The 18518-nt window shown below is 34.9% G+C and overlaps 1 protein-coding gene across 2 annotated transcripts in view; it reads right to left on the bottom strand.

The window, feature by feature from the left end:
- Positions 1-18518, bottom strand: part of LOC5563684 (protein amalgam) — a 300411-nt gene that overhangs the window by 81959 nt on the left and 199934 nt on the right. For both annotated transcript variants that reach the window (XM_021853682.1, XM_021853683.1), the window contains exon 4: positions 12020-12175. In XM_021853682.1, coding sequence (XP_021709374.1) covers positions 12020-12175 — 156 coding nt within the window. The remainder of the gene's footprint in view (positions 1-12019; positions 12176-18518) is intronic.

Below are 18518 nucleotides of genomic sequence, written 5' to 3'. Positions count from 1 at the left end.
TAGAGAAACCATGTTAGTAGTGTGCGCACTCATTTTTAAGGGTATTCAAATCATTGTGTACAATAAGAGTCATAAAAAGTTGAAAAAATGGCATTTTTCATCATTGGCATAAATCAATATATTTTTTTTTTTTTCATTGAAAACGTTATAGAAGATTTGACTGGATTGTTCAAACCATTTGATATTCGCTCAAAAACTAAACATAAAGTACTCATATCACGACATAACAATAAATCTAATATTACCAAATAATTTTATGCACTTTACACTAATACACGGTAATAAATAATATTAAAAGTCCATACACCATGCATTTGTGTTTCGACTGAAACACAATTAAAATTATAATTTGTATAAAATCTCATTTCCCATACGATGAAATACATCATACTAATAGTATCTACAACGAACACTTGAAATTACGAAAAAATTGATACCCTAACGTTAAAATGAATAATATGAATTTTTGACGTTTCTACTGAGAGTGTTAAAAATTTCATTATTAAACATAATTCACGTGATTTTGACTACATAAACAAAGTTTTTCAAATTGCTTTGTGACAAGAAATTACTTCATTTCACCAGTTTCATCTTATTCTGCCAACAAAACAATAATTTGTGCAAATTGTAGGAATATTCTGTAGGAATCGGTATATTTTCACGGTGAATGGAGGCCGCACGGTTGCTCCCATACAGGCCTGAGTGAAAGACAAAAACTAAAACTCGCACAGTTTAGCGAATACTTAAAGATATATTTTTTTTTGTCAGTATACTCGAAAACATATTTATTTCTTAGAAGTGGTCAAAGGAACTCGGGAATGTTTATGTGGCCGGAGTTATCCCGGTGGGTCACTGTGTCAGGTCGGGTGACAAGGGCCTTGTGCTTTTGTGCCCCTGGAGGTAGGCAAATTACTTTTTCACAAGCATCGGATTGCTTTGCGGTCTTCGACGATGTTATTCATCGTAGAAATACCTATCTAGTTCTGTGTTCAGAATTTTTATAGAGGACAATGGGTGACCTCTGGCTATTTTTCTTTGCAAAATTAAATTTTCCCATAGTAAATCCCATATATACTTTGAACGGCTGGCGCGTAAATATAGTTTCTCCAATCGAGCTGGAATTTTGCACAGTTGTTATGGGACCTAAATGCAATCCAAAAAGTGGACTGGAGCGAGAATCTAAATTTTTCATATAACCGTGTCCCATGCTAATATATATACAATGAATTCCAAATACACAAAAAATGAATGGTGTTTGTATGCCACGCAAAGCTGGTAGCAGTTCTATTTTTAGAGGCTTAGTCCTCATGTCAATTTAATTCTCCAAATTGTCTTCTCTTAAAGGAAGTCATAAAATCATTATGTTTTTAACCAAAAATGATCTCTTTGCCCTTTTTATGTTTATTTTGCTTGCAGCGAAAAATCGACTCCAAAAAATCATTTAGATGATGTTCTTCTCACATTCCCCCAGGAAAACTTAAGGATTTATTCTTGTGTTATCTCTAAATATTTTACTGGAACAATAGGGATTATTGCAAAACATGTTGGAAATAATAACTACACAACAACAAGGCTTCTGCTCCAACCGCAGGCTATTGACTGATATCGCTACCAACCAGCACCTCTCTTTTATTCCATGTTTGGGTATCAACATAATTACAATCTTACTCTCTAAGCATTACGTTCTACAATTCTTATCCATAGACATCTCGTATGTTGGGTGTGTGATGTACCTGCTCTCCAACAAAAAAAAAAAATACGCAAGAGATTTATCTATCAATTCTCCCTGAATTTTGTTCGACAATTTATTGAAAATGCATAGATTAATTTTTCGTTTTTTTCCCCAGGAAATCATTGTGCACTCCAACATTGACTCCAATGCTAGTACTTCCAGAAATTGTAGGAACTCTTCTAAAAAAATCCTCAAATGTTTATTCCTAAGTTTTAGCTTAGCTTAGCTTAGCTTAGACTGACTACACATATCAATGGTTGCTATTCCGTGATTGACCGAAGTCAGTGAAAATGCACAAAGAATCAACTAGAAGTTCGGCTGGGATTGGCCATAATCTTTTATACAGGGTCAATAACGGCGCCGGCCACGTCCTTGCAGTCAGGTGGGATTGGAGGAAGGAATGTTAGTGTGTAACCTTTGCTATTTGGAGACCGTGTTTGCCTCTGCATCTCCACAAAGGTTACTGGGAGGGATGTTTGTTAATGGGAAGGATCGTTGGGTCACAGGATTCACTTTGATAAGCGATTAGACCATGATAAATAATTTGACGCTGCTCACATCACCCGCCCCCGCAGGAGCAAGTGACGCGAGCAAAGGATCAAACACTACTCACTACTCCCTCAAATGTTTATTCCTAAGTTTTAAAAGAAAAAGTGGCCATGCGGTTAGCGTCATCAATCGTTTTGGTATATCGTGAATGCCACAAAATGTGGATTCGACTCCCGCTCCAGTTGATGAAAACTTTTCGTTAAAACGAAAAAAAATCATCATGCTGTTCCTTTCCTTTTATTCAGTTTATGCAGCCTGTTTGAGCTAGGGACGGTGTAAACTGTCTAAAATTTTTGTTAAGGAATTTTTCGGACAAATCAAACAAGAATTTTTATCGCTACAATATTTCTGTTATTTTTTCAGACACTTTGATTTGGATTTCTTAAAAAAAGCAATCCTAGGGATTGCTCCATAGAGATCCTAAGGATTATTAGTATAAAATCTTTTCAAAACTTATCTAGGAATACGTTTATTAATTCCTCCACAAATTTCTCTTGGAATTTCTCCAGCATTTTATCCAAAGATTACTCCTGCTAATCTTCCAAATATTCCTCTAGTGATTTCTCATATAAACTCTTAAACTCTGGATTCTCTAGAAGTTTTTTTTTCACACCAATATCACAGCAATTATTGAAAACACAAATTTCTTCAGGGATTCTGTCTGATGTTTTAAAGAAAATCCAGCAAGATATTTGAATAACTTTTTTTTTTAATTATCTTCGGAATTAATCAATAAAATCTTTTAATATTCTTAAAAAAAATCGGAGTTCTTTCAGTATTGTTTATAGGAATATAAAAACGATTACTTAGAATTTACAAAAGTTTTATCAAAGGTTACTTGAAACTCCTAGTAAAAATTATGACAAAATGTATACAGTTATACGGAAAGTAAAACTTGTGGTAATGTCACGAAAAATACAAAAAAAAACTTCAAAATACTCTTAAAGAAATGCGTGATCAGATTTTATGATAAATCGAGCTCATCAATTTAATGATAAATCGAGCTATTTCATGTTAAGTTTCTTTATGTTTTCTTAATTTATGTTTGGTTTCTTATTGTTTTTTTTTCTGGTTCCAGTTTGGGCTGTTTTTAGGAAAAAAACTTAAAAATTTCTCCAGTCCTGGTCAACAGTTGGCATGAGAACGGGTCAACGGGTTTGCATTTTTTTTTTCGTTGATCCAGGACTCCGACGCGTTCGTGCGAGGGAAAATTTCATAAACTTTATAGATAACGTTAGGAAATTGTGTGTTATAATTTGTAGTATAAACGCCCATAAAGGCGCAGTATGTCGGGATAGCTAGGTTGTAAAGTGAAAAAAGGAATAGATTAATAGTAAAAATTATATTAATCTTTGCCGTTTTCTTCCTTGCAGAATTGTGAAAAAATTCCAGATATTCCAGAGGTAGAACATTCTGAAGTAACCTAAACCGAGCTTACCTGAGAAAACTGAATATCGCCGAAGTTAGCTAGAAATTTCCGAGTCAACTTCGTAGCCGTGCGGTTAGCGGCGTCAGTCGTTTAGGCGTATTGTGCTACAGAGTGTGGGTTCGATTCCCGCCCCAGTCGGAGAAAACTTTCCGTCAAACGAAAAATTCTTCATTGGTCCACTGGTCGTTCCGCCTAAGTGTAGAACTAGCCCTCGTGTGTTAAAATACACTCAAATAAAGTTTTAAAAAAAAAAAAAAAAAAAAAAAACTGGTCGTTCCGTGTGTCCGTTGTCTAATGTAAGTTATGTTCAGTCTGTGCAGCCTATGGCTGAAGACGGTGTAAATTGTCTTTTTTTTTTTAAATTCTTGAAAAATTATCCAGAACTTCATTTGAAAATCGTGCAAAAACTCATTTCAGAATAACCCTTGAATTTTGTCAACAATTCCGTAGACAATTTACAATGAATCATGAACAAAATATCAATGGAAATTCGATCAAATTATGCTCCAGGAATTAGGGAAGCAAAACAGAAATTTTCTACAAAGGTCGGGATTTACGTATGTTCTGCATAAATGGGTCAATCCTACACACTTAAATTTTTTTCACGAGCTCGGCTGTGCGGATCTCGGTTTCACGATTTTAGCCGAGACTCAGCTAACAAATTGTTCGGTTGCTTAGCAAAGGAGCAAGATTTACTGATACTCGGCTTTTATTTGCTGAGAACCCAGGAAATTTGTTTACCGACTTCTCGGCTGTGCGGATCTCGGTTAAAATTAGCCGAGATTGGGCATTCTAATTTAAGTGTGTATGTGTTTTTCTCATTTCCATTATGGAAATCATGAAAAAATGAGAGAGGGGGGATTACCTCAGAATCATAAATGTAGGCCACTAATAACGTACTGAAATTCACTTGATTTGAAAAAAAAAATACTTCAAGAAACAATTTACTAAGTCATGAACCCCATCTTTATGCTTCGAAAATTGGATTAGAAAATTAAATTTTAGAAGAATTTCATCGTGCTGGTCGATCCGTATTTACAAGGATCTATCTATTGGGAACAATTCTCAAAACTGTGTTTCAATTACATTTCGGGAAAGTTGAAAAGGCTCGGGTTACATTAAATGAAAAATTTCGTAAAAAAGAAAAATTAACTATAGAAACATTGTGCTAACAAATGAAACAAATTTTAAGGAACGAAAAACCTGCTAACACTTGTTGTCATCATGTTCATAACTTATTATTTCATATTGCCCCATCCGTTTTAGCTTACTCCGGTGTACCTTATAGCAGTAAGAACTCATATTTACAGAAAAAATGTCGATTAATTCGATTAATCGAAAAATACTGGTCGATTAATCGTTACCGATAATCGACACTCTTGGACTGTAATCGATTATCAACTAATCGATTAATTGAGATTTTGCGACAACCCTAATCCCGACCAGTGGATTACAGCTTAGTTGCAACAGATGTTGTTACTCAGTTAGCGAGTTTTTTATAACAAAATATGTTATAATTTTGGATTGTTGGTAGATCAAATAACAAAAATTATAACACAATTTCCTCTACACTGAACAAAATTAAAACAAAATATGTTATTACTTCTAAAAAAATGCAACTCATTATGTTTCAAATCAAACAAAACTATTACTCATTTTGTTATTTTCCATAACTGAATGATTACACAAATTGTTATGAACAATTGTTCTCTATTTTTTATAACAAATTGTGTTAAAAATATGTTTTAAATTCAAACAAATTTGAAACAGCCTTTGTTATCATAACTGAATTTGTTTTAATTATGTTACAATTGCCTCCATCAATTTAAAGTACTTCTAACAAAAATGAAACAAAATTTGTTATTTGTAACAAATCTTGATATAATTGTGGTATAATTTTGTTGTAATCCACTGATCGGGATAACGTTTGCTGAAATTAAATAACAAAACTTTTGAAACTATCAGTTCGGTACACTGAAACAAACGCGCCCTAAGTGGAGGTAGCTCCAATATTGGAGGTAGTGTGTTTTAACATGTTCCGCACTAATAAATTACTATGTGATATTTTCCTATGGTACCGTAATTTCGGGTGAAATTTATCATTTTTCATGGTTTTTCAAGTCTGTTTTCTTTAATGTTAACAATGCCAAACAGCTAAATGCAGGAAAACAAATACGAAGGTGAGCCTCATCGACCTATGTACCGAAATTTTCTAACAAATGTCATTTTAGTGTTAACAAATACAGTCATCTCTCCCTTACTCGATATTCTGTATCTCGATATTTCCCCTAACTCGATGGAATGTGCGGTCCCTTCAATCTAGCATGCTTTGATACCTCTGTAACTCGATACCTCTCTAACTCGATGTTCCCTAACTCGATGCTATCTGTTTCAGTTTCCCAAGTAAATTTACCTCTCTAACTCGATATTTTCATGAAATGTTCCAAATGTCCTCCAAACGTTAATAAATTTCATGAATTTCATTATTATGATTAAATTGATAGTAAAATTAAAGTTTACTGCCAATTTCTGGGTGCTAAAATTTTTCATTTTTGCTGATCGGTAGAAAAGTATCACAAAAGTAAATGTGGTGAAATGGTATTGTTTTTCACGTGAAAATAACTATTCTGAATGTATTTTGACAAAGAAAAAAAAAGTTGAAAATTTGAAAAATATGTGTTCTATACCTCGATACCTCCCTAACTCGATGGTCCCTTCAATATCGAGTAAGGGAGAGTTAACTGTATATCTAAAATAAAAAATCAGAGGATCTTATTTCGGGGTGAAATTGATCACTTGTCAATGCCATTATTGTTAGTTTCCAAAACAACTCTATATGATAAATTTGAGCTCCCTGAATCCGAATATGCTTGTAAAACTCTTATCAATGTAATATTTGTATACCATGCCCACACAGTTACGGATCACCCACAGTAACGGATCACTTTGGCGTTCCACATCGGATAACTCGCTCAAAACATAAACGTTGACGTAAATCATATTATTCCCATGTTATACTATTTGTCTTCTACCATTTGTAATGTTAAGCACAACATTCAACCGCTAAATAACGGTGTATTTGACAAATGTTTAGTTGGTACCACACAGCTATCATTATATGGTCGTTTTCCGTAAGAAGTGCCGTCAGCATTCATAAGCTCCCACAGGTGCTAAAATTTAAATATATTAGCAGAAAAAATGCTCGTTCACTTAAATTTAGTATGAATTCATCTTTGGAAAACATTTTCCTGAATTGTTGATTGTAAATTCAGAATATTAGCAGTTCTAACTAGTGATCCATAATATGGGCCATGAAATGATTGTTTACTACGGTTATGGATCACTTCCAAAGAATGTAGATTTCTGCCATTTTAAGCATTGGATTCGTTATTTTCAGACAAAAGCGCTAAAGATAAAACTAATAAAACATCAAGGTTCGTAAATTTCATTTTTTAACAGACAAAAAGGAGCCCAGATAGCCGTAGCGGTAAATGCGCAGCTATTCAGCATGACCATGCTGAGGGTCGTGGGTTCGAATCCCGCTGGTCGAGGATCTTTTCGTAAAGGAAATTTTCTCGATTCCCAGGGCATAGAGTATCCTCGTACCTGCCACACGATATACACATGCAAAAATGGTCAATCGGCAAAGAAAGCTCTCAGTTAATAACTGTGGAAGTGCCCATAAGAACACTAATCTGAGAAGCAGGCTTTGTCTCAGTTGGGACGTAACGCCAGAAAGAAGAAGAAGAACAGACAAAAATGGGTGGAAAATTTGGTGTGGAGCGAAAACAGTACATGTCTCAGTTACTACAATGCAGTATCACAAAAAATAGCATTTTACCCTTGTTTCCAGCTCTAACACTGCTATTTTTTGCAGTAATATGTGACACATTGTTAACTTTCGCCAAACCATGCAATACAGATGCATTGAGTTGAAAATCTCCTGATTTTGCGCACTGATTCGTAATATGTCACAATTTGATCCATAATATGAAAATTGATTCATAATATGGTTTTCAGAAACCGATACAATTTTTAATTTTTATGCAATCGTTTGTAAATATTACACTGAAAACTGTTACTAACCGAAGTTCCAACTTGAAACGATTCAATTCGTGCTTTTAAATTACAATTTTACTTTTTCCATGTCGTTTTATTGAGTTTTATTGGTTGGGCTCCACACTATTTGATCCATAACTGTGCACAATGGTACCGCCCATAGGTCATAAATCGAAAAACAAAATGTCTTGGTTGTCATTCTTTTACCTTTTCATGGGTCAATTATGACCTCAAGAATGTAAAAACAGAAACATTATAGAGGTTCCTGTATGATATGCATAGTAAGGATATGAATGATTGAGTTTATTTTTCATATGTGAAAAATACGTTAAAAAATAAGCGATTTCAGCACTTTGTTTGTTGTCTTCGCAAATCAGAATCAATTGTTTTCAATCAGTTTAGATTACAGAATATTAGTACAGATGTATATCTATCACTTCCCATACATTTAAGAGTGTCATTTGACATCTAGGAGTCAGTGTTGATGTGAGTAATGAGGATAGAAACATATTCACTTCGTAACTACATCACTTTATTTGAAGTACGTTTTTAAATATGTTCTTAATCACATTTAATCAAACTTCTGCCACCAAATGATCATGTTTGAGTAGGAAAATGAACCTGTGAAGGTTCTAGCTACAAATATTTGCAAATAAGTTAGCAGCGTGCCTTCAAAGTTGTGAGTTTTTACCAATGAAGGCAATGGTAAAAATATTCATATAATTGATTACATAGCAGTATATTTGTAGCTAACTGGAATGAATATACAAAACAATGAAATTTTCACTACTCATACTTCAATTCGATTTGAATGCACATGCAACATTGTATATTGATTTAACAAGTAGTTTTAGTGAGGGTGCTGAGACAATAAAATCCTATTTAATTAGTATTGGTATAACAGCCATTCTAATATGTATGACATGACTTCCCAAAGTGTGGGAGTAATGACATGAAATAGTTGTTGTATTTATTTTGAGCATCAAAACAAGATATCTAACGAAATTCCAGCATCTATATATATATACAGTGCTAAAAAAATAAAATTGTGGGAATAAAAAATATTAAGAAGCAACAAAATATTACTAAATAATTCATTAGTTATTTCTCAGTTGCAAATATTTGAAACTTAAAGTTATTTATATTAAGTGACATGTTCGTTATTTGATTTTGGTAGAGATTTGATGTGAAATTGGCATTTTCAATTAATAAGTATTTCAAGTATTTATTTGGTATATACAACTTCGGCACTTAAAAAAGTTTTCATTAGCTTTTTACATCCACATACCAAAAAGTAGGCTTCTGAGCATGTGAAGCAACTCTGTGAGGAGAATCTTCTCAAGTTCGCAATTAATAATCCTAATATATTGCTTTCAATCTATAGATTCAATGGTTCTTATCAATAATTGCAAGTCAGTTTTTTGCACATATAATAATTCATATAACATAGTATTCGCAGAATGATCTCCGCATCCTAAATAGAATTTTTGAAGCGATATCAATAATGGCATCAACCTCGATGGAGTTTCAACAGTCAAAAATAAATGATTTGACAATTTCTGATGGTATTTACCATCGAATATTGAGTAAAATTATTTATGACCGCTTCGTAGAACAAATGGAACCACTGTGCTGGGGTCATGGTAAATAACGAATAGTTAAATTTCAAGAATTACGCGGAAAACGCCTAAATGTATGCAATTTCCTAAGGAATTCAATGATATCTAACATAAATTCAATTAATTCAACCATATGAGCTAATTGGTACGAGTTTTGGTAATAAAATCTGGTTTAGGGATAAATCTCAAGCATCCTCACAAACTTTCAGGTTTATACCATGTTCAAATCCTTGCTTATAAATAGAAGTTCATAGGTGTTTGTCAATACCGCACCGTGCATGATTTTGAAATTTTACGTTATTTTCATAGTAATATACATTCTTGAACGCAAAAAACTTCACAATTCGACATTAGTTACGACAAGCAACGTTCATTTACTGCAGCTTACAGGGGATAGGCAAAATGATTGAGATAGGCAAAATTTTGCCCAAATTCAAATGCTTATAACTTTATGAAAAATGGATGAAATTGGATGCATCTGGAAGCAGTCGACGGCAAATTTGGTCCAGTTTTAGGAACTTCCTTGGCCATGCATATTGGCCACTGGACACCGGAGATGTTCCGGATTTTCTAAGGTCATGTCCAAATGTCATTTTTTCTGTCGCTTGTATTTTTGTGTGGTGTAAAGTTAGATAGATGTTTGCAATTTTCCTAGAAACTAGAACTAATAGGAAGTTGAATGCCACCGGACGCATTAAGATTGGTTGGAAATCTTCAGAAATATGACCATTTCCGTAAAACTGGTTCCGGAAAGCATGGTCAGTCATGTTTGTATTTCCAATCATGTAAATATTATCCGGAGCTATATCCAAGCGGACACCAACCTTAAAAATGATGTTTCCTGCAGCGTATTCAGAACCATTAGATGCACAGACCACTCTATAGAACGTTCCAGGTGCCCTGGGGGAAGTGGTCAATTAGGAACATATCCGGAACCATATCAATATGGGCATCAAACTTCATTATTTTCAAAGGTTATGCTTTCCGAAGCATTTCCAGCACCACCGGCTGCCATAACCACTTTATAGTAGGTGGTGCCACGGTAAAATTGAATGCACAAAATATTTGGAATAATTGCGAATTTAGTCTGCACAAATCATTTTATTTTTAACCCTCTGATATGGTATTTTTAACCGCATCGCTGTGCCCAGTGTAGCCTTCTTGTTAAATTTTAGTGTCACACTTGTCTTAAAAAGCAAAAAATATGTGTTTTTTATGTTATTTGGGGAGCTTCAAAAGTAATACGTTTCGAATGTCTTGCTTGCATGCAAATGAGAAGATGAGAAACTAACATCATGGTGATAAAAAGGTGGGTTGGATAATCTTTGCCCAAAGGTTGACTGAGAGCTTCAGGTTATTTAAGGAAGTTCCCATTATATAAAGATTTTGAATCGACTAGGATTTGAACCCTGACAACTTCAGCACTTTGCTTTGTAGCCAAGGACGTTACCATAGAGCTAAGTGATTAACTTACAGAGGTCTTATTCTTCACATGAGCCGTTATGCTATTTGTCCCATTTTCCGTTTTATTTTCTTTCAATCCGATTTGTACCAACCAAATCCCCCGAAAGGTCATCTCTTCCACTTTTTCATTATCCTTTGATCTCTCTGCTGTCCGAAAAATTGCCAATCTATGTTCGAAAACACCACATCAATCATCTCTGCCGTTGCTGTCGGCACAGCCCTTTCCATGTTGGGATGAGCTGGGATGGATTATTCAGCTGCCACTGACTGCAAACCGCAATTGCATGAACCTACAACCTAGACGTAACTCCGCCATTATTGAGGCCCAGCGAAGTCTCCCCCCGGATTCTATGTGTGTATTAAGGTGGACCATTTTTATATGAAAATTCATCTTGAAACAATCCTAAGTTTTACTTCCCCTCCTCAATTTGTTCATTTGGACCCTCACAAGCAACTGTGAAAATTTGAGCGGAATTCGTTAACTCTGAGAAGTATCATAATGAACTTAAATTTTGTATGGAGGAAATCGTCCAAGTATTTTGGAAAAGCCATTCCTGTTAGGTAGATGGAAAACCGAATTAGGAATTGTACCATTTAATTCCACTAAAGTTTGTATTCTTTGACAGATACGCGTATTTCGACTTCGACTGTAAGGCCGTCTTTAGTGTCATGTACTAGACTCGACTTCTCGACAAGTCGAGTCTAGTACACGACACTGAAGACGGCCTTACAGTTGAGGTCGAAATACGCGTATCTGTCAAATAATACAAACTTTAGTGGAATTAAATGGTACAGTACTAAATTCGATTTATAATCTACTTATAGGTATTCCACTAAACAGCTCGAAGATTTACTTTCATTCCTGTTACATTTTCGACTGAAGGTGTACTAGATGATTTTCTTTCCTATTGAAAGTCCATAGTCTCAAATGTAATTGAACCGTTTTGCCAAATATTTGGTCAATTTGTTCAAACAATCTTCGAGTTCGTTTATTCACTCCTCAGAATTGACGTATTCTGCTCAAATTTACACAGTAGCTTCAGATGCTTCAAATGAACAATTTGGGGAGCATAACTTAAGATTTTTTGTAGTCATTAAGGGCCAACCTATTGTGTATGTATGCGCGGATAAGTCTCCCCTCCCGCTCGCTTCCTGCCCCGTACTCACCCAGATTATCTACCTCGCACGGCAGCGTGATCGTATCGCCAATGACGGCCCGTATCGACTGGGAGCGGGAAGTGAACTTGGGCTGAATCATCGGTGGGTTGTCGATAAAGTCTGGATCCGACAGCGTATCGGACAGTGAGTTGCCGTACGATGTGCCTGTGGAAGAACGGAGAGATAGACAGGGGAAATATTCGAAATCAGAACAAGAGTTTGAAACGAAAACGAAACGTCAATCAGGAAGCTTTTCTGGAATCGGTTTTTGCGGTGGTTTTGCTCTGTATACTGGATGGAATGATTGTTAAAGCTTATGGCGTGAGCAGAACTGTTGTTTGATTGAACATACAACATTTTATATAAAACATACTGATAAATAATGTAATTGAAATGAAATGAAATGTGTCGTAAAAAGATTCAGTTGTGAACAAAAAAAATAACCAATTACCTGAGTCAATGAGACGCAGATTAATATGAATTGGCAGCCACTGTTTCTGCTCAAAAGCCACAGTCATCTGTTTCTCGAGTTGAAATTAGCAAAGGTTCTGTAAGTCAAATCCTTACACAAATTTTGAACCAAAACTCAAAGAGATCGATAGTCAAACGTGTATAATTCTTGTGGTAAAATCAATACTGAAAAATCTGAATATTGATAGCTGGCAATATTTCAGCCAGTCTCTGGAATTAATGGTGCACCATCACAGGCCATCAATTTCCCACAGTAACTCTGGCCAAACGTGCCGACTGAGCTATTTTCACTCGAACAGCCAAAGCTTTGGAGAGCCTTCGCCTCGCTTGCATGAATCGGCTATCATTCGAAAGGATGACCGTGTGGGCAACGGAAACGGAAGTCGGCGCGCGGACTAAACCCGCTCAAGTGTCAATATTTGAACTCGATGGTTCCACACGGACTGCGCTGTCTGTCGATGGGTTGTAATTTTGTTTCACTCAGCGCGAATTCTCATTGTCTATGATCAAATTGGTGACCGACATTCGAACGATGGAAATAACGAAGGGGGTGGGTGGGGGCTATGTTTACTGTCGAATGCGGCGTATTTGTGCAGTTATGGTTTCACCACCAATGATGCAAAAGCCACTTGCAGCTACAAGTTGAAACAGCATTGCATCACATGCTATGGGGGTATTATTGTTCGAATCGGTCACAGTTAGAACAATGAAAAATGGCAATCGAAAATTGGAGCAAAGTTTATGTAGGTTTCAGTTTTAATTAACAATTTGTGTCCGGAGGGTTATTCCCGGTACACTTTGAAACGTTATGTATGCAGAAAGAACTGTTCGATTCACTGTTCCGTATCCAATTGCTTCAAGCGTCGTTGAGTGAAACTAATCAAGGAATGAATAAAAAAAGGTTCCAGAGAATTTTTGCTTATTCAATCAAATAAAAATGTTATCCGAATGACTATGAAACAAATAACTAATTTGTGTAATGAAGCATATTACAACTTACGAAACATTTCCGATCATTGACCGATCGTGCTTCTAAATCAAAAAAGAACGAATTCTGCAATGCCTAGACTTCAGACAATGATAACAAACGATAATTTATTGATTAATAACCCTATCTAGGACGCCCCTATCTCATCGTTGGACTAACTAAGTTTGTTAGAAGTTTCCTTCTCCTCCTCTCACAATTCACGAATGCAATTTGCACAGAACGCCCCCAGGCATGAACTACACGAACTAACCCCACCAACTTAAGTCATCCCTTTTCCACATTTCACAGCGCTTTTAGAGAGGTGCATAACTCCGCCGGCCCGGGTCCCCGTCAGTCAGTCGCAGCCAAAGTCTCAAACACCTGTCATTACCTTTAACACCTGCAAAATGCTGTGCTCCACTGTGGCGTGCATGAGCCGGTAAATTGAAAAACCTTCCGCTCGCATTAAATTTCCTGCCATCGAGACCGACGCAATAATAATAACCGTGTGTACTTGCTGGGAAATGGGATTTTCCACTTTTTCAATTTTCGGTTTTTTTGGAAGGTGTTTAAACTCTACCTCGCTCTCACTCTACCACCACCGATTGATTTTTGGTGGAGTGGAAATTGTATTATTAACTGTTCACCAACAGCGACGGCCATGGAAGTAGCAAGGATTCCGTTTGGAGAAGGCTAACGTCCTTCAAAGTTGATTCGCAAAATTCACGCAAAGACATCATTTTACACAACTTTTGTACCCTTTTCGCATGAAATCTTAAACTATGAAGGACATCCATCCTTCATTATAATTCCCAATGAGCAAAACGAAGTCGAAAATATGACTTAGCTCAATTTGTTCCTGAGTAATAGGTCCTTTTATGGTTAAGAAAGATTGAATAAATTTGGAAACTCGATTAATAACCGATTTCGATCCAAATAACCAGTAGCAGTTTTCCCATGGCCAATTATTGACACGAGATATAACAAGTTCATAGAGTTCCTTAAAGGATTCTTAAGTTTCCCCCAACATTGCTTCCATAAAGTATTCACAAATTTCTGCAGGCATACCTGAAATGGTATATTGAAGTATTCCTCTAGAGAACCTTTCAGAAATATTCCCAGAAAATTTCTCTGGATTCAATAAGAGATTTCTCCAGTACTTGTTTCTAGTTTTTTCCTCCAGTAAGGTATTCTATCGAACATAAATCTTCAAAAACACAAGGCACAAGTTAACGAACTGGTGGTCAGATGGGTTTGTTGGTATTATAGCTACCGCTTCTGCTTCATAAGCAGAAGGTCTTGAACCCTGACCCGTCCCTTTATTCGTACTTTGTACTTGTATCATTCACTTGCTTCTAACTTCTACTCTTAATCTATTACACCTTATCTATTCATTCAAAGTAATCGCTAAACCAGAGACGTGCAAGAAAACGCTTCCATTCTTCTATCATTATAGCACACCTTTCATAACGCCTGATTCATAGGTAGTTTGCTAACCAAAAAGCAAGCCTTTCTGCCATAAAATTACCTTACCCCTATATCTTCCCCCATAAAACTGGCGTAGATTCAGGGGTGTATCCGGTCTTCTGTGGATTCTGACGTGGTAGACACCATTGCACAGTGGTCCAGGAATCAGTTTTACGCGGAAAGATGAATTTTGAGCTTTAGAATGAAACATTAGACAAAAACGGTCTTCTACAAAGTTGTTTGTATTAGTAAGGTCCTTTGTTTGGTGTTATTGAAAATTAGGGTGGACCACATTTTCATAGAAATTGTGTAACTAACTTTCTTATTTGTAGAAATTATACTATACATGCTTCAGCAAAGTTGTAGACCATTCAATTTCAAGCAACTTTGTCAAAACATTTTTTTTTATATCTCTTAAATTGACCGATTTAGAGCTATTTTCCTACGGTGACATAGGGTGGTCCGAACAAAATTGGTTTTCTGGCTCTAGAGTTTTCAATTCAAATTTCTCATCAAAGTAGTCTATGAAACACTTTTAGAACTTTGAAAAATGCGTAGTTTGGTGAGTGAAGAAACTCGCTATCTCTTTCCGTTATTGTTGTTTTTCTCTCAAAAACATGCCTACTTCGATTGTGAATATTTTTGATTGGGGCAAACATAAAAAATATCTTTTGACGGCATTCAAAAGACAAAATAAAATTGTATATTATATCAAAAAATTACAAATGTTTTATTTTCGTAACTCTAATAAAATGCCCTTAAAAACCAATGATTTTAAGCAGAAAAACTTTAATAACTTTTGAATTAAAAAAGATATCATCAATCTTTTTGCATGAAAATTTTTGTTTTGTTAAGTTCTAAAAGTCGTTTATAGACCGTTTTGACGAGAAATCTGAAATAAGAAAGATAGGGCTTTAAAACTATTTGAAGATTTTCATAGTATGTATTTCTTTATTATTTTGCATTTTGAGCATGAAAATAAAATTTTAGACAAAAATGATCTTCTACAAAATTGTTTATAAAAATGTAGGCTTTCATACTGAGTCATTCAAAACTAGGGTGGTCCACAATTTCACACAAATCATATAATCAACTTTTTTATTTGCAAAAATACTGGTATATACTCTTAGGCAAAGCGGTAGAACTTGGAATTTTGACCAACTTTGCCAGAAAAGTTTTTCTGTAGCTCAAAATTTGACCAATATAGAGCATTTTTTCCTAATCATCAAAGGGTGGTCCAACAAAAATCAGTTTTTCAATTCTAGTGTTTTTAATATTAGTTTCTCGTCAAAGTCGTCTATGAACGACTTTTAGAACTTAACAAAACGCAAATTTTCATGCAAAAATATTGCTGATATCTATTTTAGTTCAAAAGTTATTAAAGTTTTTGTGATAAAAAATATTTGATTTTCAAGATTTTTTATTAGAGTTACAAAAATAATACATCTGTAATTTTTTTTATATAATTTACAATTTTTTTTGTCTTTTAAATGCCGTCAAAAGATATTTTTTATGTTTGCCCCAATCAAAAATATTCACAATCGAAGTAGGCATGTTTTTGAGAGAAAAACAATAATAACTCCCAAACGGAAAGAGATAGCGAGTTTCTTCACTCACCAAACTACGCATTTTTTCAAAGCTCTAAAAGTGTTTCATAGACTACTTTGATGAGAAATTTGAATTGAAAACTCTAGAGCCAGAAAACCAGTTTTGTTTCGACCACCCTATGTCACCGTAGTAAAATAGCTCTAAATCGGTCAATTTAAGAGATATAAAAAAACTTTTTTTGGCAAAGTTGCTTAAAATTGAATGGTCTACAACTTTGCTGAAGCATGTATAGTATAATTTCTACAAATAAGAAAGTTAGTTACACAATTTCTATGAAAATGTGGTCCACCCTAATTTTCAATAACACCAAACAAAAACTGATTTCTGGACCATAGTGCATTGTTGCCTAAAAATAGAAGATCACCAGCACTTATACACTGAGGGTGTTTATTAGTCCCAAGCAGTCATCTGGTTTATTCCTTGTGCAAGTGCAGCTGATCTGGCGATACTGTAGTAGCAACCACAGGCGACCAATCAACCTTTAGCTCAAGCTCAACAAGACACAAGTTAACGAATTTCATACTTACATTTTTTGCTTAAAATCTTATGTAAAGGGATGCCCATAAATCACATGTTTCATGAAAAAAAAATTCAAATTCAAATAATTTTCCTAGATTCCTCTAAGTATCATCAAAACATTCAATTTCAGAACTGATTCTTTACAAAATTTATGTTGGGAATGTTCTCGGTTACTGTCAATGTTTATTTCAGAAATCAATTCGAAATTATTACAAGATTCCCGTCTAAACTTCATCTAGTTTGGTTTCTTAGCACATTGTCAATAAATTTGTCTAAGGCATTGGTTCTAATATCTTTCATTTTTCTGAAAATTTGACATACAACTTCAGAATTCTTCCATCGATCTCTCTGATGAAATTTCTTGAGAGATTTTCTATGAGATAGTCTAACGTTAAGTATGCTCTATCACTAAAGAAAAATAAACAAAATTCATGTATTTTCGGCAGAGAGCTCCATTCGATCTGAACTGCATCCATTATTTCTGAGCTGCATACTGTGAACAAAGAAAGCTGATTAGCTAAATAAATCTCGCCGGTAATTTTCCATGCATCGAGATAGTCAATTATTTTTCTATTCAGCAGCAAATCAGTCTTTATGATTTCTCAAAAAGTTTATTTGGGCATATATTTGAGAAGAATTGTAGAAATCCTTCTAATAGTTTCCAGTTCCAGGAAAAATCATTCCGTGGTGATTCAGATAAACTTAAATGTTTTTCCTGCAGCTTATCAAAGTACTATTAGATGGCCTACTCTGAAACAAATTGTTTCCAAAATTTAAAGTCGATTTAAAAGTGTGCTTTTTTTTCTATTGTAATAAAATTTTGTATCAAAATATCGATTCAATATCGATAATGTTATATCCGATATATCGGTACCGATATTGAAGAAAAATAATAAACAGGAATTAGAAAAAAAACACGTGTTTTTTTCTCTTTTATGTTTTAGCATTTCCCTCAATACAAGACAAAACAATTAGAGAACAATATTTTCGATAAGGTCCCATTCTCATTTTCTTTTCTATTAGAGTACTGCTAACTCCATATATAATGTGACGAGAAACGCGTCAGTAGCCCTATTATACAGAATCCTCGAGAGTTTCCTATTAGACAACATGGACTCACTTATTGAGCTTCATTGAATTGTGCAGGCCCATGGCACGGGACGACATCTAGCGTAGTCAACATCTCCATGTGTTTACCCATTTTCGGGTAATTTGAATCGAGAGTGCAATCAGAATGCGAAGCTTTGTTTAATGTTTATGATCCATAATCAAGCAAGAGTCACAATCAAATCACTGATTACTTGCTTGGAGGCTTGCAGGATGCCTTTTAATGTTCGCTCTCCTTCCAAAACCATCGAAATGTTGAATGTGCTTCAACTTTTTGGCACATAATTAGCTGATTTAACTACAGTAATTTCTCGATTATATCACGGATCCAAAAATTTTTGGTGTGATATACCGAAGCGTGATATAATG

This window comes from Aedes aegypti, chromosome 3 (assembly GCF_002204515.2).
Source record: "Aedes aegypti strain LVP_AGWG chromosome 3, AaegL5.0 Primary Assembly, whole genome shotgun sequence".
Classification (NCBI taxonomy): Eukaryota; Metazoa; Arthropoda; class Insecta; order Diptera; family Culicidae; genus Aedes; species Aedes aegypti.
The sequence above is the reverse complement of the archived record's forward strand: the minus strand, read 5'-3'. Positions and strand labels throughout refer to the sequence as shown.